At 42.7% G+C, this 22,750-nt stretch overlaps 1 protein-coding gene and 1 pseudogene across 1 annotated transcript in view; both read left to right on the forward strand.

The window, feature by feature from the left end:
- Sik3 (SIK family kinase 3) overlaps positions 1-22,750 on the forward strand; it is a 222,762-nt gene that overhangs the window by 147,069 nt on the left and 52,943 nt on the right. Inside the window, exon 4 of the mRNA XM_059267761.1 lies at positions 1,928-2,089. Within this exon, the coding sequence (XP_059123744.1) occupies positions 1,928-2,089 (162 nt within the window). The remainder of the gene's footprint in view (positions 1-1,927; positions 2,090-22,750) is intronic.
- Positions 7,828-8,854, forward strand: LOC131914948 (POU domain, class 5, transcription factor 1-like; annotated as a pseudogene).

Here is a 22,750-nt window from a genome sequence, read left to right on the forward strand (position 1 = left end):
ACATCATGGTCACACTCTAGGGTATGTCCCTTGCTGTCAAAATGTAATTTGTATTCTTTGAAAATTTGCCGTGTAGATGGGTGTCCCTCCAGCTGCCTGCCTCGCCCTTCTCCCTGGTCCTTGGCTGTCTTCTCTGTCTCTTGGACTTCGGTCATCGCTAGCAGCACTTTAGCCTGGGTTCCATTTCCTTCTAAGTTTTCAAAAAGATGGAGATCTCTAGTCCTGTGGGTGAGATGTCACCAAAATAATTGGGTGATTTCAGTGAACTGCTATTAATAAGTGGTCATATGTATATCTATATTGCTTAATTCTGTACTTTTTTATTATTTCAGGATACATATGATAACATTCTAATGGCAAATGTGTCCTTTTTCAGCTGGATCATTTGGTTAAAGGACTTTTCATAGGAGGTTATTACAAGTTTCCAACAGAACATGCTGTGACATTTCTCTAAGATTTATTTTATTTTAATTTATGTGTGTGTGTGTGTCTGTGTGAGTGAATGCCATGTGTGGAGGACAGAAAAGGAGTAAGTTCCCACAGAGCTAGAGTTAAAAGTGGCTGTGAAGGCCCAACATGAGCACTGGGAACAGAACCTGGGCTATCTGCAAGCAGAGACAGGGTTTCTCTGTGTAACAACAGCTCTAGCTGTCTTGGAGCTTGATCTGTAGACCAGACTGGCCTTGAACTCAGAGATCCACCTTGCCTCTGCCTCCAGGATGCTGGGATTAAAGGCGTGTACCGCCATGCCCAGCCAGTATACACTCTTAATCTGGGCAGCTGTCATGATGTACAGCTAGGTTAAGGTGTGTGTTCCATCGGCTCAGTATCAACCTAGTGCCTTATAGGAATGTACTTCTAAAACTCGCTATGATGGGGCAATCAAATTGCTTTTCGGTCTTGAGGACAGCCTGATCTCTACAGAGCCTGTCACAGTGAGGTTTTCTGTTGTTTGTTTGTTTGTTGTTTGCTTTTCCCCCCTTTTATCCTAGCAACTCGGCTATTGATCTTTTTTTTTCTTGGTAGAAACCTTGTTTTTCAGTTAATATTATCTGTAATAATTAATATCGTAGTTCTAAGGACAGCATATTCAGATATAAAGATGCATATGCATTGGTAAGTGACCAAAGAAATATGTTTTTATGTCAAATTATAGGACTTTAAGAAAGTAGGAGATGTCAGCCTGGACAGAGCCCCACAGAAAGCCAGTCTCCTGCCTCATGCATCCACTCTGTTCTGAGATGATTGATTGCTATGACTCTGCTTTTTGACACTCTTTAAACACAGGAAATGCTTCTGATGCTATCTTCATGTGTATTTGCTTATGTACATGGAATCTTTGCAGTGGGGTTATGAAAAGGAAGGTGTTAAGTGTTACGATTCTTGAAAAATAGCACTAAGCCCTGAGAACACTTTTTTCTTATGGTGGTGCAATGTGTACTCTTACACACTCTCATCACAGCAGGCTCAGGCTTAGAGTGGTTTGGGTTCTTAGTTTTTGGTGAGTTTTTATGGATGTGCACAGGAATGTGCCTTGTTCTCCTTCAGCTCTGTTCAGATTTTGTTTGTTGGTTTGCTTTATATTTATTTTATGTGTATAAGTGCACCGTGTTTGTGTGTGTGTGTGTGTGTGTGTGTGTGTACACGTACCACATGCATACCTGGTACCCGTGGAGGTCAGAAGAAGGCATCAGATCTCCTGGAATTGGGATCATAGATGGTTATGAGCCACCATGTGTGTGCTGGGAACTGAACCCGGGTCCTCTGCAAGAGTAGCCACTGCTCTTAACCACTGAGCCATCTCTCCAGCCCCTCTGTTCACTTTGGAACTCTGTTATCAGATGGGTGCTTCCCTTGCCTCCTTAAGCTGCCTGGGGATTTTGCCAGCATCTTGGGTAGGTACTGACCCTGCTCTTGTTCACCACAGACCATCTGGTGGCCCATGGAAGAATGGCAGAGAAGGAAGCTCGGCGGAAATTCAAACAGATCGTCACAGCTGTGTATTTTTGCCACTGTCGGAATATCGTTCATCGTGATTTAAAAGCTGAAAATTTGCTTCTGGATGCCAATCTGAATATCAAAATAGCAGGTGAGGTGTGTGCTGAATATGTGTGGTGAAGACAGGAGAGAGGATGGAGGAGCTCCTCAGTCAAGGTTCTTAGAGCAAGGGACAAGAGTGCCTTATTTTCAAAAAACATGGTGAAAGCAGGGACATTTTAGGCTTTTTTTTAAAAAAAAAAAATTAGGTGATGGTGGCGCACACCTTTAATTCCAGCACTTGGGAGGCAGAGGCAGGTGGATCTCTGTGAGTTTGAGGCCAGCCTGGGCTACAGAGCAAGTTCCAGGACAGCCAGGGCTATACAGAGAAATTCCATCTTGAAAAACAAAACAAAACAAACCGCGCGCGCGCGCGCGCGCGCGCGCACACACACACACACAACACACACACACACACACACACACACACACACACACACACACACACACACACACAAGCTGGGTACTGAACTCCAGTTTCTGCATGCTGAAGATACCACTGAGCTACACTCGCAACCCAGACTTTGCTTTAATAGCCTGAAAATGAGTGAACTTTGAAAGTACATTTTAAAATATAGTATTAGCAGGAACTCCTTAGGAAAAAAGAAAGATGTAGTATTTCAAATTCGGTTACTTTGTTTGATAAGTCCTTTGTAAATAATGAAGAATAAATTTTGTTTTTGATTTTGTTTTGTTTTGTTTGTTTGTTTGTTTCCCAAGACAGGGTTTTTCTATATAAGAATAGTCCTGGCTGTCCTGGATCTTGCTCTGTAGACCATTCTGGCCTCAGTCCACCTGCCTCTGCCTCCCCAGTGCTGGGATTAAACTCATGTACCACCACTGCCTGGCTAAAATATATTTTTTTAAAGTAGAAAGGAAAACTGCTAAAATTAAGTATTCAGCTTCTATTGCAAAGGTGGGTTTATACCACCATGGACGTAGAGTGTACTTACTCTACAGGCTGTATTTGTAAGGGTATTGTAAGAATAGCTCTTACAATGCCCCCAAAGCAGAATATAATGTTTATTTAAACCTGCTTTATCTCTTAAGATGTGAAAAGTTTGTTTAGGGCCTATTGAGATCTTTCTGAGTATTTTCTCCTCCTGCATATATAAATACATGCATCCAGATCTCATAATAAATCCACTAAGGGTGCTAGTATTAGCCTTTTTTCCCTGTCCAGCCTTTTATCTCCTATTGCACTAGTCTGCCCACCTAACTTCTCTACATTTCTTTCTTAGTGGCTTACACTTGTTGCACTGACCTATCAGCATTTGCCTGACAGATAGAAGCTCATCTCCTACTGATTAGGAGAAAGCAAGTGCACAGCAGCTATAAATAGAAACATAGGTATTTTCTGTTCTTGGACAGTTTCTAGTGTTACATTGTATGTCCCTTATCTCCCAGAGGGAAACCAGAGTGGCTCATGCTGAAAATTGAAGTGTTGTTACAATATAATTGTCTTGAAAAGCCAAGGAGTCAAGAGCTCGTCTCAGATTTTCTGCTAAGTAGGGCAGGAGTTGAGAATTCAGATTTGTATATTGTTCCAGATCAAAGGCCCTAAGCAAGCACCTGCCAGCTGCGACGTGTCTGTCTCTTAGGTGTGGACGTACCTATTCTGGTCTAGTGTCACCTAGCTCTGTCCTTATCTCAGACTGATGGCTGTACTCTTGTTCAGAACTTCACATGGTTTGTCTCTGTGTTGCGCCAGGCCTGACGTAGCAGGCCGGAAACCAAGGTTCTCTTGGGCTTGAGGCTAAGCCAGGCACTCTCCGTCATCCTGCCTCAGCCCGTCACAGGACGACACTTCACAGGAAACCCTGCTTTTCCTTTGTCTTTATGTCTGTTGCAGCCGTTCTCATAGGACTGGGGAATGTGGAAAGGCCTGGCAATTTCGAACCCTCTTTTGTAATTATTTTTTGTAGCTTCAATGAAATTAATTATTAATAAAGCCTACCAAAGCTCACAGAACTCAGAAGTGTGGTACAAGGGAGACAGAGGCAGGAGGACCTTGAGTTTGAGGACAGCCTGGCATGTATGGCAAGACTCATCTTAAAAACTGTAAAGTGCAGCAGGCTTCCTGTTAGTGAAACAGATTAGCACAAACTCCATGGTTCCACGTACAGTGGTTTTCCATGTCAGTTCTGGAACCTAGTAGTCCAAAACATGCCTTCAAGGCTAACATCTGGGTTTGAGCAGGACTGCTTCCTGGAGGACCCAAAGGGACAATGCAGATTCCTGCCCTATTTCACCTTGAAGAGGTGACTTCCTTGGTGTAGGCCCCATCCTCATGGCACTCTCCCGTCATCTTCCGTTGTGGTGACTTTGGTCCTCCTGTAGGGAGTCCTGTCATTACATCAGGTCCTCCTAGATGATCCAAGGCCACCTTTGCAGCTTACGATTGTTAATTTGGTCACTTGCACACAAAGCTCCTTTTTCCATGTAATGTAATGCATTCACAAATAGGGGGTGATTGGAACACAGATGTGTTTGGAGGGCATTATTCAGGTCCATCACAGTGTCATCCCTAGGCCCCTTGGATTATTAAAATAGTTTAAAGCCCCTCTTTATAGTTTACAGTTTTATTCTGCATATATAACCTAAGGTTAAAGTGTGTTTTTATGTGTTTGTCTTACATTGTTTTTACACTTCCATGGTTTGTGATTCCCACTTTAGATCCATTCTGATTATGGAAATTTCCTGTGTCATTGAGTTTCCATGGACAAACTGAGAATAAAATCTGACGTCACTGATAATTGAAACTAGAAATTACTGAAATATTAGGGCAAGGTGATTTTCAGTTTTTTTTTTAGGTAGTTGAAACAAATTCAAGAAGTCACAGTAGAAGTGTCTGCTAGTGCATCATCGAAGACTGCAGGGGTATTGGCAGCAGCCTTATGCCCTCTGTGTTTTAACACATACACTTGGGCACAATTTTAAAGTTCATTTTGTGTTTACATTTTTAGTATTTGTTTTCAGAGCAAAACAAAGACTAAATTGGGACTCTAGTTCACGGTCTGCTCCAATGGCTACTGTTTATCTAGAAATGAGTGCTCATGAAGTCTTTCTTTTGCATGCCCTTTTTTTGCACATGTATTAGAATTCTCATTTGTACATGCCACATCCTCCTAGAACCCTAAAGGATGACTGCAAGAATACCTTAGTGGAGGCCAGGTAGAACATGACTAAGTACAGAGTGGGTTGGATGGTTTTGATAGGATATTGTTGATAAGATATGAAATCCACTTTAATTTTAAGAGCCAAAATTAGCTATTAGAGCCATGGTCTTTTCAATGGTCATTTTTGATACCATATTAGAAGCCTTAAGAAGAAGCCATTGTGTATGAAAGACACGTACAAGAGAGAAAATGAGTTGTTGTCTGTTTTGGGGTGTGTGTGTGGAGGTGTGTATGAGGGTGTGTGTTGGGGGAGGTGTTAAAAGAAAGTCTTTTTGTATAGCTCAGACTGGCCTCTAACTCAAGAGCCTCCTATTTCAGTCTCCCGGATAGCTTGTAGTGTAGGTATATGCCACCATCTCTGCCTGGAAAAAAAAAAGTGTTTGGTTCATTTTATTAAGATGGTATTAGTCCTGGGGGTACACCTACAGTCTTAGCCACTAGGTAGGCTAAGGTAGGAGGATTTTGAGTTTGAGGCCAGCGTGGGCAACTTGTTAAGACCCTGTCTCAAAAAATAAAAAGGATGGGAAATGTTCAGCTGGAGAATGCTTACCTAGCATCAATTAGGTTCTGGGTTCAGTCCTTGAAACCACCCAAAAGGGATTCCCCAGTCTTTAACAGCTCATCTTTAAACCATTTATGTTAAGGAGCAACTTAATTTGGAACTAATAAAAATTCCAATTAAGAAACATAAGAAATTAACATTTTTATGCCAATATTTACCCAAGTGGTTTTGGTTTTAAAAGCATTCTGGTGACTTAGCTGATCAAGGTACTTGCTGCCAAGTTTGATGACCTATGTTCCATCCCCAGTACACACATGATGGAAGGAGGAAACTGACCCTGGAAAGTTGTCCTCTGGTCTCCACACACATGTTACAGATGTATTGCCTGCCCCAATAAATAAATAATTATAAAAGAAAAATTTTTGAGGCAGGTCTTACTATATGGGCCTGGCTCTATGTAGATCAGGCTGGCCTTGAGCTCACAGAGACTTACCTGCCTCTGCCTCCTGAGTGTCACCATGCCTAACTCTCTCTCTCTCTCTCTCTCTCTCTCTCTCTCTCTCTCTCTCTCTCTCTCTGTATATATATATGTATGTATATATATATGTATGTATATATATCTATGTATGTATATATATATATATATATTTGGTTGTTTGAGATAGGGTTTCTCTGTGTTGCCTTGGCTGTCCTGGAACTCACTCTGTAGATCAGGCTATCCTGGAACTCACAGATCTGCCTGCCTCTGCCTCCCAAGTACTGGGATTAAAGGTGTGTACCGCCGCCACCACCCAGCTAAAAAATTTTTTAAAGCATATATCAGCTGAATGTAGTTGTTCATATCTATAACTGTTACACTTGGATGCAGAGGCAGGAGGCTTGCTGTAAATTCAAGGCTAGCCTTAGCTACATAGTGAATTCCAGGCCAAGACTGCAAAGTGGAATCCTACCTCAAATAAAAAATAAGATTGTGTTCATTGTAGAAAATGAGTAAGTTTTTCTGGTTTTGTTTATATTATTTTCACTTTTTTAATGAATTACCGTGATAATACATGTTTAGTAGTTGATACTATTAAAACATAAGCTATCCTAAGTGTCCATGCTAGTCTAGTGCTGGCCCTAGTGAAAGATGTAGTCCCTTGGTGTGAAGGTAGACTCAAGGATAACTATTAGAAGAGTCAACCATGGTTTCATACTTCCCAGTTTTTTATGTCTATTAATTTTTCTGCATCTATTTCTAGAGAGAAGGAAAATTCACTATACAGTTGTTTCTTCCTGTTGTAGAATTTAAAAATTCTTCTTATGACAGTAACAAACCTGTCTTCTGTAGACTCTCTCCAGTGGTGTTTATTGTGAGTGGCCCCTAGTTAGGCTCCAGCACTTTCAGGCAGAGTTGCAAAATCTGGAGCTAAGGAAACGTCTGGTTAGCTGGGGCCTCAGCCATTGTTTCAAAAGGCTCCTTGTTCAGGCTGCTCAGGAGCAAACAGAATGTGAAAAGTGATTCTTGCCCACAAGGATCTGAGGTCCACTAGGGCCCCAAACATTCAGACCGCTGACAGTTAGAAAATAGCAGAATTGTGTTACACAAGAACTTTTGCATGTATCACTTAACGCTTTCGTGTATAAAAATACAGTGTATTTGAGAAACATTAGAGCTTTTTCTTCTTCCAGAGGTTTGAACTTCCAAAATGAATTTCTGAGGACCCGCATCCTAGCAGACTTCCGGTGGATTCTTAGCCTTTAACCTAACTCTGTTTTTCGTGTTTCAGATGTGTGAGGTTCTATAGAGAGGCAGTCAAGGGTACACAGGGTGACTTTCAGCACACAGCCACATCCTTGGCTGTGTTTAATCGCTTCAGCTACCAAGTTACAGTTCCATGTGACAGGGACACGCTACTAGGCACACTGTGACGTGTTGCCCCGTTAATGATATGTTGTAATCAACATGCACTTTCATAGGCTTAAGTTTATAAAACTCCAGCACCCTGGGAATCTACAGGATCCCTAAGTGCATTCTGTTTGCTGCCTCACGCCACTTCATTAGCACACACCTACTGTGGAGAAGAACCTCAATAATCAGACCCCCTGCTTGGGGTGCCCACCTCCCCCATGGCCAGACACCTGGCTTCAGACTTTGCATCCCTACCAGATGGAAGGGATAGGTCAGGAGGGCTGGAGCCATGCTGGTTGTCTCCTTGGACATGGCTAAGCTTCCAAGGCCCTTCAGGAGGGCCTGAAATTGGGCCACAGGTTGGGCCAGGCTTAGAGGTATTGGGGAGCTCCTCATGTCCCCTGCCATATGAGTTCTGTGGAAGGATAGCATACGGTGGACCTCAAGTTGGACTGGGCCCAATGCCTCAAGTTGGCCTGGAGACTGCACCCTGAGGGACACGCAGGAGCCAGAGTGGGGAACAACTCGGAGGGGGCCTCCACTGGGCCCTGTACTGTCCACCTCAGTACTGTGAAGTTGGAGGAGGTGGAATCAAGTCCTGAGGACTCCCGGCACATGAAGGCTCTGCAGAAGGAACTAGAGCAGTTTGCCAAGCCCCGGAAGCAGAAGAGGATCACCTTGGGGTACACCCAAGTGACATGAAGCTCACCCTGGACATTCTCGTTGGAAAGGTGTTCAGCTAGGTGGCCATCTCCAACATGTGTAAGCTGTGGCCCCTGCGGAGAAGTGGTTGGAGGAAGCTGAGAACCTTCAGGAGATGTGCAAAGCAGAGATCCTGGTGCAGGCCCACAGGAGAAAGCAGAGAAGCACTGAGAACTGCATGGGGGAAACCTGGGGAACGTTTCTGCAGTGCCCGAAGCCCATCCTGCAGCACATCAGCATCAGCACCAAGCAGTGTGGGCTGGAGAAGGATGTGGTCCAGTGTGGCTCTGTAGCCGGCACCACAAGGCTAAACGAGCAAACACTGATGGTTCTCAATGAGAGGAGTATGAGGCTGCAGGGTCTCCTTTCCCAGGGGACCTGTGTCCTTTCTTCTGTATCCACCAGAGCCCCATTTTGGTGCCCTAGGTTACAGGAGCCCTCACTTCACTACGCTCTACTCTTAGGTCCCTTTTACTGAGGCTGAAGCCTTCCTTTCCTTCTGTTCCTGTTCCTGCTTTGGGTTCTCCCATGCATTCAAACTGAGGCACCAGCCCTGCCCAGAGATGGGGTGAGCAGAGGGAAAGGGAAGGAGATAGACCAAGAGAACCTGGAGTCTGTGCTACCATGGCTTTGAGATCAAGTTCTTCATTTGCTGAGGAGGGCTTGGGGGGCGGGGCTTGGGGGGAGGAATTGTAAGGGAGGTGATGGAGGGAAGACGAAGTTAAGTGATGCCACTGATCGTGAGCCCATCACTCATCATTTTGTTCTTACATAAAGAAGCCTGAGACACAGTAAAGAAAAAGAAATAAAGACCCTCAATAGCTTTATTGATTCAGGTTTCATGCTAATGTCTGTAAAGACATAAATACTTTACTCAAGATGTAACATTTGAGGTAAGGCTTGAAGGATGGTGGGATCAAGAGGGTAGAGGGGAAACTTCAAGAGGCTCAGTCAGCGAATGTGGATGAAGTACCTGCTGTGTAGACACTGAGACCCTCAGGATGCAGCACCAGATGAAGCTGTCCCTTCCACGATCACTCTGATGAGAAGAGATATACAACTCTTAATAAAGACTGGGAAAGATGCAATCTGATAATGTAACAGGATGATTTGTGGCAGAGACCCTGCTTTACTCCGGACGACAATGCAAAAGCTGAAAGAGAAGAGGCCAGTAAGGAAAAAGAAGGTCAACATGGCTAGAGATAAAAAGAGGGAACCTGGAAGGAGTTAAGGGGACAGAAATGGTAAGAGCCAGTTGCACATGGTAGGAGGTGGGATTTTACTCTGGTTCTGCTGGGAAGCCGAGGCATAAGGACAATAGAATGTGCATGGCGCATTTGCAAGCAAGCCATGGGATGGGTCTTATCTTTGATCCTGGGACTTCTACAGTGAGGTGGGAGGCAGAAACCGAAGGATCACTGGGAAGCTAGTGGGTTGGCTAGCCTGTTAGGAGTTCACAGTGCAGCAGAATCAAGAGAGACTCTGCCTCAGAAACAAGGTAGAAGGAAAGAACCAACTCCCCAAAGTTCTGACCTCCACACGTGTGTCATGTATGGCACAGGTGGATGCACTGGGCATGTGCAGTGCACTTGTCAAAAGGTGTGGGACCCACATATAAGAAATAGATTTTCCTGCACTAGATTTTGAAAGTGCTTCACTATTAAGACATAATAAGCCAACTTCAGGATGGATAGAGAGAAAAAGGTTTGGGGAGAAAGGACAGGAAGGTAATAGGACTGCTTAATAATGCTGTAAAGTGGTAAGGTCCTATATGAGGATGGTGGCAGCAGGCACAGGGTGGGAAGGGTGACGAACACAGGGATAAGGAAGGAGAATTTCCAGGACATGGAGGCAGTTGGATATCTGAGCCATCGAGAAGGAACTTCTCATCGAACATTTGTTTGGAATAGGAGTTATGTTTAGCCATCAACAGTAAACATAAATTTCTTTGCGGCGTTCTTGTTTAATTCTTGAAAGCAATTTAAGTCTTGTTTCCAAAGATTAAATAGTGAGATTTCTGTTTTTTAAAAAATATATGTATCTAAGAAAAACATTGAACATAGCTGGCTTACTCCCTAAAGAAAAGTGCTTTCAAATTTCAGACGTTATGAGGATGTTTGAAAATTGTGGAAACTTATTTTCTTTAACCTAAGGAAGTTGGAAACTTTCCCCTTTAAATGTCGACTCCCAGAATGGGCTCCATGAGACAGTTTCCACTCCTGTGTTATTGTTTTAGTTGGCAGTTAGGAGACAGCAAGGACCTCCAGGGTAGCTACAGAAAAGCCAGCCCTTTGGAAGGATTTCCAGAGTGCATAGGTGTAAGGGACAGTGGAAAGCCAGGGTCTCAGTGCAGTGAGAGCGGCTTTTTTTTAAAAAAGTAGGAAATCAAAACACTGACCCTTTGCAGTCCATAAGAGAGTTTTGAGACACCATCGAAGAAAGATGAGGTTGGAAACCTTGGGGTTCTGAGAACTGGTACGCTGTGCTGTGATTGGAACTGCCTGGCTGTCCCGAGAGAATGCTTATCCAGCCTTCCTCAGTCAGTCCATTCTTGATTCCCTGACCCAACACTCTTTGTTTGTCTTACCCCTCACACCTGGGCTGACAGGCAGAGTTGGGGCCCAGAGAAGACGGTTGTGGCCTCCTAAATTCAGATCATAATTGAACCTGACCTTTGCTGTGTCTCCGGATGGCATGTGACACTCATGTAGAAGGTGCTGAATAACTCCAATACATGTTAAGTGGTTGGAAAGTAAAATCTGAAAAATTGGAGACCAGAGAAATGACTCACTTGTTAAGAATGCTTGCCATGCAGCCATGAGGACCAGAGTTGGGATCCCAGCACCCATGTAACAAACCTAGCTAACACTTGTGACTCCAAGTCTGAGGGAATCACTCCTGGCTTCCCACAAGTACACAAGCCCATGCACCTACATATATGTACACAACAGACGTAAATTAATTTTGAAGACTAATTCAAATTGCTTTGTCTCTGGGACCACACTGGACACAGCATTTAATAAAGTATAAGTCAGTGAGGATGTGAGCACTTCCCAGCCAACAGAGAGACTTACACTTGCTCCCCATCAAATGCAAGCCCATGTGAATAGGTCAAATAAAAACTGTTACTTCGTAGTCTGGATAATACTAATACCTAAGACAAGAAAAGAAAATTTCAGGCTTATTAAAGTTGTAGAAACTGACAGTTTTGAAATTCTCAAGCAATCAAAGGATAACTGAAAGAAAACCGGAGACCCTTAACTGTAGTTTCTATTTCAGGATGTTTTGAAAGGGCATTGATAATTTGTTTAGTGTGTTGCTGAAGTTATTAAAGGATATAACTACTACACAGTCTTTCCTAAATCTATCAAAGACCATGCTTCACTAATTCTTTCACAGACTCACAGATGCCTCAGCTACAGTTGATGTTGATGTTGAGAAAGGGTTAACGTGCCCCTTTACTCTAATGTAAAAGATGTCCCTAGTGTATTGTGTGAAATTGGCAAGACACTTAAAATTAAAGGCAGGGTGGGCGTTTGGGGATGTGTTTGCTGACACTTGCATTCATGCTTGCATGCACACACATGCACAAATGATAAAATAATTTAAGAATAGAAGGCTGTCACCAGGCATGGTAGCATACACCTTGAATCCCAGCACTTGAGATGCAGAGGCAGGAGGGCAGCTAGAGTTATGTAGAGACAACCTGTCTCAGAACAAAAGCAGCAACAATAACCAAAAAGAGTAAGAGAATGTAAAAATAAAAAAGTATATAAGACTGCTTTCTCATGAAGTCCCTATTAGACCACAATCTGGTTCTCATTTTTATGAGTTTAGAAATATACTTTTATCAGTTCTCTTAAAGATCATAAGAGAGCAAGTATAATATTTCTGTTTACTCAGTGTTGAACAGAAAAGACCAGTTTGCTAATGGTAGGCCTGGGTGTTTTGTTTTTGCTTTAAAAGTACCCTGAGCTATGTAGTCTTTGGCTCTTTGCTCAGGCTGCACACAGCCCACCATTAATTTAACACCTCTAACAGAATACAGGAGCCTTTCTGAGCCATTGATTTATGAACCTTCCGGTTCCCAGGGGTCCTACAGCTTCATATCTCAAAAAAACGGTAGTAAAGGGCTGGAGATAGAGCTCAGGGGTAGAGCATCTGTCCAGCATGTTCAGGGCGCTGGGTTTGACCCTCTAGGAGAGGAAAGGAGAGACAGGAAGAGCGAGTCAGGCACACGCTTATAACCCCAATTTGGTAAATGGAAGCTGTCAAGGACATCATTTGCTACATAGCCAATTCAAGACCAGCCTGGGATAATGAGACCCTGTCTCAACCCCACCCACCCACACACTCCAAAAGATAGTGATTTCTCTTGCCTTTTCTATTTTTTAGGGGTTAATAAATGGAGCAGTTCTTTAGGTCCTCCCACCCTCCTTGAATGCAGTTCCTTGAGTACCTTTGAGTGTAATTTCAGTGTGTCTGCCTTTGGCAGGGGCTAACGCGCAGGCTTCTCACCCGACCCATTCATTGCTCGGTTTCTTTAGGCAGTTGATTGCCGTAATCATTTTCAGCAGGAGATAGATTTTCCTTGTATTTTGTTAAATTTATATGTTATGAACTTTTGGACTGTATAAGGAATAAGGAACATTAATGTTGAAATTCAAATTAATGAGAATAAAGGATTAAGTATGCAATGCTTCAAGATACACTTCGTCAAATATGAATCACCCTGTTTATCACAGTTATTATATACCACACCAAGAGATGCTTCTAAGGTTCAGAAGCCAAATTTAAAAAAAAAACTTAGTACAGACAGATGAACTTACAAACATGATATAGACTTATTACATTCATTTTTTTGTTGTTGTTGTTGTTGTTTTTGGTTTTTGATTTTTCTCTGTGTAGCCCTGGCTGTCCTGAAACTCACTCTTTAGACCAGGCTGGCCTCGAACTCACAGAGATCTGCCTGCTTCTGCTTCCTGAGTGCCACCACCGCCCAGCACTACATTCAAATTTTATATCTCCATATAGCTATAGATGTGGCGCATTCATGGTGTAGTATAATAAAGATTATAATAATGGTCCTAAGCTTGATAATCCATTTTATCATTTGAAAAGACAAAACATGGGGGTGGGGCAAAAAAAAAAAAAAGACAAAACATGAAAATAATTCAAATAAACTGATTTGGTGATTTCGGTTCAAATATGTCCACTCTAAATGCCAGACCATTAAAAGTTTTCACCTATCTTAACTAATGCATTTCAATGTATATGCAGCTTCTAAAATTAGCAGTATATATCCAATAGAAATGAATATTTTCCCTAGTAAGTCAGTGTGAGTGCTGTTCATGGTGACAGCACTCGGCCTTGAACTTCAGGAAGGACTCTTAAGTCACTTATTTTTCTTTTTTGAGACAGAGGCTAGCCTCAAACTCAAGATCTTCCTGCCTCAGTCTCTGGAATTAAAAAGTGTATACCGCCATACCACATTCCCTTAAATGAACTGTTTTGTTTCTTGAGGAAGAGGTAGGAGAATTGTGACAGATTTCCATGTACTATAGGCAGTAAACCACTTTCTCATAAACCAAGCAAAAGCAATAGAATTTTTCTTTTAATTTCCTTCTTGGGAGGTTTTAAGACAGTACTCTGTTTCAGGAGTTTGTACCTGGGTGTGGTAGTCCACATCTGAAATTGAAGCACGTGCCAGGCAGGGGCAGCGGGATTGATGCCTGCAGCAGGATTGACTCAAGGTCAAGGCCTTCCAGAATGTTAGAGAGAGAGACTGGGGTTCCTATGGTGGGAGGGGGAAGGAACTGACTCCCACGAGCTGTCCTTGTGTGCACACGCATACAAGGCGTGCATTGCCTAATTCCCACCCCAACTAACTAGCTAAATGGTTTTTTTTTTTTTTTTTTTTTTTTTGTTGTTGTTTTTTTTCTGAGACATGATTTTTCTGTGTAGTTTTGCGCCTTTCCTGGAACTCACTTTGTAGACCAGGCTGGCCTCGAACTCACAGAGATCCGCCTGGATCTGCCTCCCGAGTGCTGGGATTAAAGGCGTGCGCCACCACCGCCCGGCAGCTAAATGTTTTTAAATGTTGGAAAAAGAAAAGAACAAAAAGGAATGTGAGTCAAGAGTTGAAGAATCCTGGTTAAACGTAAAGGAATTTTCTTTATATTCTAATGCAGTTAGAACCTTATTTTTCTTGGTCACATTAGAAATTCTCTGAACTAGCCGGGTGGTGGTGGCGCACGCCTTTAATCCCAGCACTCGGGAGGCAGAGCCAGGTGGATCTCTGTGAGTTCGAGGCCAGCCTGGGCTACCAAGTGAGTTCCAGGACAGGCGCAAAGCTACACAGAGAAACCCTGTCTCGAAAAAACAAAACAAAACAAAACAAAACAAAACAAAAAAAAAAAGAAATTCTTTGAACTCTTCTTTGTTTTGATCTGTTTTTTTTTTTTTCTTTTTTGTGGGGGGAGGGTAGTTGGGTTTTGTTGATTGGTTAGTTGGGTTTTTTTGAGACAGGGTTTCTCTGTGTATCCCTGGCTGTCCTGGAACTCACTCTGTAGACCAGTCTGGCCTCGAGCTCAGAGACCTGCCTGCCTCTGCCTACTGAGTGCTGAGATTAAAGGCATATGCTATCATGCTTGGTTCTTGTTTTTTAATTGAAAAATGCTGTATTTAAATACTATGTTTGCACTTGGTATCTTTAATTTCTGTTTAAATTTTGGAGAGGTCTTTATTCATTGTACCCTGTAGAAGGTGCACTAAAACTTTGAGTAGCATGTTAACCTGCAAGTATTAGGAGCTCTCTGAGTGATGGACCTTTATGGCTTAGTTTAGTATGATTTAGAATTGTAACTATGATACTGTACATTTAACAGTCCAGTGGGTATTGTCTGTATGTCTTATAGAAAGTGTCTAATTACAGCCCCTTTTGAAATCTACTCAATACTAAGTTTAACATGGAAACTGACACTGGCAAGGCTTTTCAAATTTGCTTTCTTATGATAAGAGTTGGGTAGTGTTATCTGTGATCCAGTAGAGGAGATTGGCTTATTCCTCTCAAAATAATGAAATCAGTGATCACATTGCTGGTGTATGTCGGGAAAACCTAGTAAGTTCTTCACTGTAAATGCCAGTGTAACGCTGGCCCAAATCCCCCCAAGCAGTGGGCACGAGATGGTGACTGAGTTCTGAATTTTCCCTGAAGGGATTTTCCCTGCATGTGTTTTTCAGACTCGAGTCTCTAACTGTTGCCATTGCTTCTTTATTAGCTTCTAGTCAGGAAGTTCAGCCAGGGATTGGAGCAATTGCTAAATACTGAGGACTTCCCAGAAGTTGTCTCTGGGTGAACTCATACTGGGACTCCTGGGAGACGTCAGGCTCACCCGTCCCAGTGCTGTCAGCCTGGGAGCCACACAGCCTACTCTTGTCTTATTCCACAGAAGACAAAAAAGTAATAGTAATAACAAAGCCGTGGGTCACATGGCTTACGGAATTAGTTCCTTTTCTGTGCTGTGTTCCATTTTAACAGCCTGTGAAACACCCCAATTCTTACTTATATAATTTCTTCCGCTTGTTTTGGTCTTTGATTAGTTGTTTTGTTATTGTTGTTGTGTTTTTTGTTTGTCTGGTTTTGTTTGTTTGTTGTTTTTTGAGTCATCTCCAGCAGCCATACCCCCCTTTCCCTGTCAGTCCATGGAAAAATCAAACAAGGGCCAGAATTAATTCCACTTTGGGCTGTTTGTTCCTAGTTGTGACCATGGCCCTCAGAAGCTTTCAGATTTGACAGCACGAAGGATCTAGTCACAGTGCTTCCAAGCGAGGCTGGTCACTTAGAGACATGCTTGTCCTTCTGCTCCACCTCCCAGACTGTTCACTTATATGTTGTAGCAGGAAGGGAAGATTAGGTCTCCAGAAAGCTTGGCTGTCAATTACACGCCACCATACTGCTTTGCACGCACACTAACATTGGAGCTGGCTGAAGGTTATGCCCCATCTGTTTACGTCTGCTTTGGATTGTTCCTTGGTCAACCAGAAAAAAAGTCAACGTTATTGCTCTGAAGTGGTGGACCAAATAAGAAAATTTGCTCTTGGAATTGTCCTGATTTTTAAATTAGTGCCACCAGCTCTCCACTCTGTTCTCTACCACATTTCACATACCCAGCTAATGATTGGCTTATTTTTTAGGATACAGTATCACTCACTACCTTATATAGCCACAGGCTCCTCATCTTGCCTAGAACAAAGAGTTTCAAGGCTCAAAATCAATAGCAACCTCTGGTATTTAAACCATCCTAGATGATGAACATAGGGTTCAAATTAGTCTTCTGCTTTGCATTAAGAGAAAAGGACTAAATCACCATTTCAGCCTGCAGACAAATGCTAACCAAGTGGGCGTTAGAGTTGGAAAGTAGACTTAACACATCAGGCTGAGTTACTTAGGGCTGGAGAAATAATGACCATAGGCCACATAAGGGGACTGCTCTACACATATGGCTTCTGGGGTGTGGGGTCAGTATCTAATTTAAGCAATTTCCTTTGTGTGTGCCCACATGCATGAGCGCATGTTCATGTGTGCGCATGTAAGCCAGGGAATATCATTGATCATTGTTTAGGTGCTGTCCCACTGCCCACCTTTGGAAACAGAGTCTCTTATTGGGACCAGGGACTCCCTGATAAGCAGGGCTGCCTGGCCAGCAAGCTCCCGAATACACCTGTCTCCGTCTCCCCATCACTGGATTTAGCACTTTTTGTCAACCACACTCAGCTTTGAGGAATCAAACCCAGGTCCTCATTCTTGCACGGCAATCACTTTACTGGTTGAGCGACCTTGCCAGCCTTTAATGGTTTTTTTCTGTTATGACTTTGGTTTCGTTGGTAAATTTTTATGACATTTATCACCTTGGGTTGAGTCTGAAAGCCATAAATCTTTTCCCATTGCTGGTAGGTAAACAGCAAAGAATATCATCTCTCTAAGTTGACACTAGTATCCGTTCTCTGGAAAGAACTACTGGCTCTTTCTGTTTATTGTTCAAGAAGATGCTTTAAGTTGGGGCGCACACGTAATCTCAGCCTTTGGGAGTCTAAGGCAGGAGGATTGAGAATTCGCCAACCTGGTCTCAGCATTCCACCCAAAAGGTGATATTTTAACATCCCACCAAAAGGCCATGTATTGTTTACATACATACATACATACATACATACATACATACATACATACATACATACGTACATACATACATACACACATTTAAAAGAATTACTTGATCCACCCTGAATTATTGTATAAATATGGACCTTCTTCATGCCTTTGCCTTCAGCGTCAACCACCTCCCACTTTCTTCGGGCTTCACTGTTGAACACTCTAAAACTGCAAGTGCATTTACTCAACCATAATTAACTATAGATTGTTGTGGACATACCTTTGGAAATTTCAACAAAGGTTTCTAAGCATTGTAAATGTGGTCTTCCCTGTAAGACACCCGCCATTCTGAAATCATTTCTTCCTAGGGCACGGTTTCTGTGTACAGTCAGCATAAGTACAAATACTGCTTCTCCCTTTATGTTATGTCAAGTATCTTCTCCAGGATGCTCCATAAAATCACTGTTTAATATTGCATGAAAAACAATGTACATCCAGCAAATGTAAGCATGATTTACTTGATCCACCCTGAATTAGTGTATGAATATGGACCTTCTTCATACCTTTGCCTTCAGCATCAACCACCTCCCACTTTCTTCGGGCTTCACTGTTAGAACATTCTAAAACTGCAAGTGCATTTACTCAACCTTGTGAACTCATACCTGAGTCTGTTCTCTCTTTCAGTTTGTCTGTATCTTTACATGTCACGAGGATTTGGCCTATGGTGTTCTCCATCCTGGGCCGTGCATGCCTCTCAGCCATGACAACACAGCTAATCTAAGGTCACTGTCCATGGAACCCAGCCGCAAGAGTGACATCCTGGTACTCCAGTTCTTCCAGGTGGTTTTGGTTCTGGGGACAAGGGACATTTCCCAGTACAGAGCCTGTGCTTTTACAGAGGTGATCAGGCTGTGCTTTCTACTCACTCCACCTGTGGGATGTGCATGACTTCAAGAGTATAGTCAGCGAAAAAATGTCTTGCTGGGCAGTGGTGCATGCATACCTTTAATCCCAGCAGAGGCAGAGTTAGGTAGATCTCTGAGTTCAAGGCCAGCCTGGTCTACAGAGCAAGTTAGGACAGCCAGGGCTGTGTAGAGAAACCTTGTCCTGAAAAACAAAACCAAAAACAAAAAAGATTGGTTAAGATTCGCTGAAAGTTTTGCCAAAATTTCATCTACTTTTAGTTATCTACATTTTTTAAAATTTATTCTATCCAGATTTTTTTTTCTTCTGGATATCCATTTGACTTGATACCTTAAGCTAGACAAAGTGAAAGAAAGAAGGGAAATGTAAAAGTAAGTAAGTAAGTAAGTAAGTAAGTAAGTAAGTAAGTAAGTAAATAAAGTGTTCTGTGTTAGCATTTATTTTGAGACAAGGTTAGCTGTGTAGCCCAGGTCTGCCTCAGATTTTTGGTTATGGGGATTATACATGAGTGCCACCATGCCCTGCTAGTTTTGCTCCACCAAGAGTAGTGGAATCATATTGGTTGTGCTATGTGTCTTATTTGATGCCACATTATGTTTGTGAGACTTACCATGTTTATATCGTCTCCTTTGTTCATTTTAATTTTTATATAGTTGTTATAATGTGACTATGTCACAAGTCATTTTCCTGTTGATAGCGACTTGGATGCCTTTGGTTCAGAGCTCTAGCAGCTGTAGTAGGTGTCCCTAAGTATCCTGGCGTATTCTCAGACATCAGTGTGGTTTGTTAAACATACAGGAACACAGACTCAGGAGTGCAGGTGTGGGCTCCTGTGGGCCTGTTTCACTTTCTACTTGAGTATGCCAAATGCAGCTGGTCTGTTCTCTGCAGTGCTGGTCTTACCATAATTTTTAGTCTTTGTTGGCCTGGCAAGTGGGTAATGGCTGTCCTTGGGGGTGTTGTTGTATGTTTTTGAGACAAGGTCTCACTATATAGCTCTGGCTGTCCTAGAACTCACTATGTAGACCAGGCTGGCCTCAAACTCACAGAGATCTGCCTGCCTCTGCCTCCTGAGTGCTTGGATTAAAGACATGCACTACCATGATGGGCTTGTGTTAATCATACGAAGCAAAGAGTTTCATTATGATATTTTTCTCTCTATTAGTTTGAACTTTTGTGGCTGTTTCCTTTTTTTACTATGTTGGTTGATTTTTCAAGTCTTTTGTCCATCTCCTTGCTGGTATGTCTACCTTGCTTGAGTTCCAGTAAATCTGAACTCAAGAAATCTCTCTTGTTTGTATATGGCTCTCTTTGTTGTGTGGTATAGATATCTTCCCTCACCTGGGCTTCCTCATTAACATGTCTTTCAGTTGAATGGATTTTAATATAGTTTTTAAAAATATTTATTTACTTCATTTTATGTGTGTCTGGGTGTAAATATGTGCACAATTATATTCAATGCCCACAGAAACCAAGAGGGCATTGTATCTTCTGGAACTGGAGTTTGGCCATGTTGTCACTGAAAACCCAATCCAGCACCTGGAAGATCAGTGAGTGCTCTGAACTGCTGAGCCATCTCTCCAATCTCTTAATAAAGTTTTACTGTAAACAGTTTTAACGCTTTCCCATTTTATGAGCAAGAAGTGCTTTTCTGTTCCTTAAGAATTCCTCCCACCAGTTGTGATAATGCATGTTCTTCACCAGGGAGGCTGAGGCAGTAAAATGACAAGTTGAGGGCCAGCCTGAGCTGTAGAGCAGGCAAGTGCTTGTTTAAAAACCACAAAGCACTGTCAAGTCAGTAGTTATCTAAAAATGCAAATTAAAACCACAATAGACACTTCTTCATGTCCTGAGGACAGGATCATTTTAAACATAACGGTAACAAGCATTAGCAAAGATGGAGGAATTGGGGCTCTGTGTATTGGTGGTCGAATTGTAAAATGAATAACAGTTTAGGCATTTTTCTCAAAAAGCTAATAATATACTTCCCATATAAACCAACAGTGGAAATTCTTGGTGTGTGTGTGTGTGTGTGTGTGTGTGTGTGTGTGTGTGTGTGTATGTGTGTGTATCTCCTGGAGAAATGAAAACATTTTAATGCAAAAAAAATCATAGGAGTATTCATAGCAGCATCATTCATGTAAGTGGGAAGTGGGAACAACCTAACTTTCTGTTCTGTCAATGGAAGATGAGTATAAGATGGAATAAACAAAATGTGGTATGTTTGTCCTTACTCAACAACAACAAAACTAATGAGATACTGATAGATGATAGAATATGGGTAGACCTTAAAAATATTACAATAGTGAGAGAAGCCTGTCATAAAAGTCATAAATTCTAAGATTCCACTCATATAAAATGTCCAGAATAGCCAGGTCCACAGTGATGGAAAGCAGTGAGTCAATGCCTGGTGCTGAGGCATGGGAATGACTACTGGTTGGCACAGGGCTGCTTTCTGTGATAAAATACTCTAAAATTAGCTTTGGTTACTCAACTCTGAATGTACCGAAAGCCACTGCCAATACACCTTAATTAGATAAAATGATGAAATATGTTTTTTAAATTCCTAAATAAGGCTGTTGGAGGAATAAGAACAGTCTGTGAGTGGAGCTGTGGTGAGAATGTATCAAGAACCGATGGTTACAGTTCATTGTAACCGAAGTCCTTTTATCTTGTCTTGTAGCCCTTCTCAAGGCAGAGCAGGGAGGGAAGGGAGGCAGAGGCCCACAGGACCCAGCGTTTGCAGCTGACCTTGTCTCACCTGCTGCTGCTGTGCATGCTGCAGGGGTGGGGGTGGGGGAGAGGGGCCCTTAGCACAAGCCTCATGCAACACCCAGGGCAGTCCCTTCATGACTGCTTTAACTTACTTAGCAAGCTAGTTCTGAGTGCTCTGCCCCTGACTGTGTTACCCTCCACCCCATTCAGAGTCTCCAGTCCACTCTCCCCCTTTGCCTCCCCAGAGCAGCGGAGACCCATCTTGAAGTTTTTAAAGTTTTGTATGTATGAATGTATGTGGTGTATGCTGGCCTCGAACTCACAGAGATCCTCCTGGCTCTGCTTCCCGAGTGCTGGGATTAAAGGTGTGCGCCACCACCGCCCAGCCATTTTATTCTCTTAAGACAGGGTTTTTCAATGAACTTACAGCTAGACTGGCAGGCAGTCAGCCCTAGGTCCTCCTTCCCAGCTTGTGCGTGTTGGCTGCACTCAGCCTTTCAGTGCGTGCTTCAGATTAGAACTCAGGTTTGGCAGGAGACACTCTTACATGCTGAGGTATCTTGCCAGCCCCTACTTCCTTTTTTAGTCATTCCTGGGATCATGCCCCCCTTGTGCATTTGCTCTATCTGCAGGAGTTATCATATTGCCGTGTCCACTGGAAGTCTTCCATGTACTCATGTTGAGTGAATGAGTGAAGAGATGGGGGAACTTACTTAGAGTCTTGTAATGGAGGTGTTAGGAGTAGGAAACATTAATAAATAAGTAATGAGGAGGAGGAGAAACAAGACCATTCCAAAGCCAAAATTCATGAAGAGCCTATTGAATAGAAAGAATGACTTTCTAGGTTCAAAGTAACAGATCAAACATGATCTCTGAGATTTTTTTGTTGTTGTTAAATCTACTGTTTGGGTATTTCTGACTCAAGCCGTGAGAATCCATTCTTGTTTTACTCTTTGCTTTATGTTTTGTTATGGAAGTTTTCTCTAACATGTTTCTTGATGTTTCTGTTGTGTGTACTATGAACTGTAAAAGCTGCTCCCCACTTCTCCCTACCCCTGCTTTCCACCACACATCCCAGTGGCCCCAGCTACTCTGCTAGACTGCCCGCAGAACTCAAAAATAGCCTTCTGCTTGAAGTGCATGTGAAAATGCCCACAAAGGTGAGCAGCTAAGAGAAATGAGAGCAGGTACTTCCTCCGGCTCATTTTTTCAACCCCTCAAGTATTTATTAGAGGGAACTGAGTTTTCAAAATGAGTTCCAATGTTCCCGTGTGTTAATAATTTGAGGTTTCTCTTGCATGGATAATTTAAATCTTCAAAAACAACTTACATTAAAGCTAAGTGCACATTGAACCAGCCGGACTCCTGGCTTACCGACACGCATGGCAGTGATGAAGAGGACTGTGAGGTGAAAAGCTGTTGGCAGGGAAGGCAGTAATATAGATGTCAGGAAGAAGGATGGGTCTGGGCCTGGGCCTGGGCCTGCTAGGTTTGGTGCTCAAACTGCATTGAAATCCTCTTTCACGGTATTACTAAAGATGCCCCATTGCTGAGGCTCATTTGTGATGCCAGTGATCACTCTCCTCCTGAGCCCAGTCCTCCTTTTCTTTTTGTTCTGACATGGGGTCTCACTGAGCAGCCCAGGCTGG

Source organism: Peromyscus eremicus, chromosome 7 (genome assembly GCF_949786415.1).
Source record: "Peromyscus eremicus chromosome 7, PerEre_H2_v1, whole genome shotgun sequence".
Lineage (NCBI taxonomy): Eukaryota > Metazoa > Chordata > Mammalia > Rodentia > Cricetidae > Peromyscus > Peromyscus eremicus.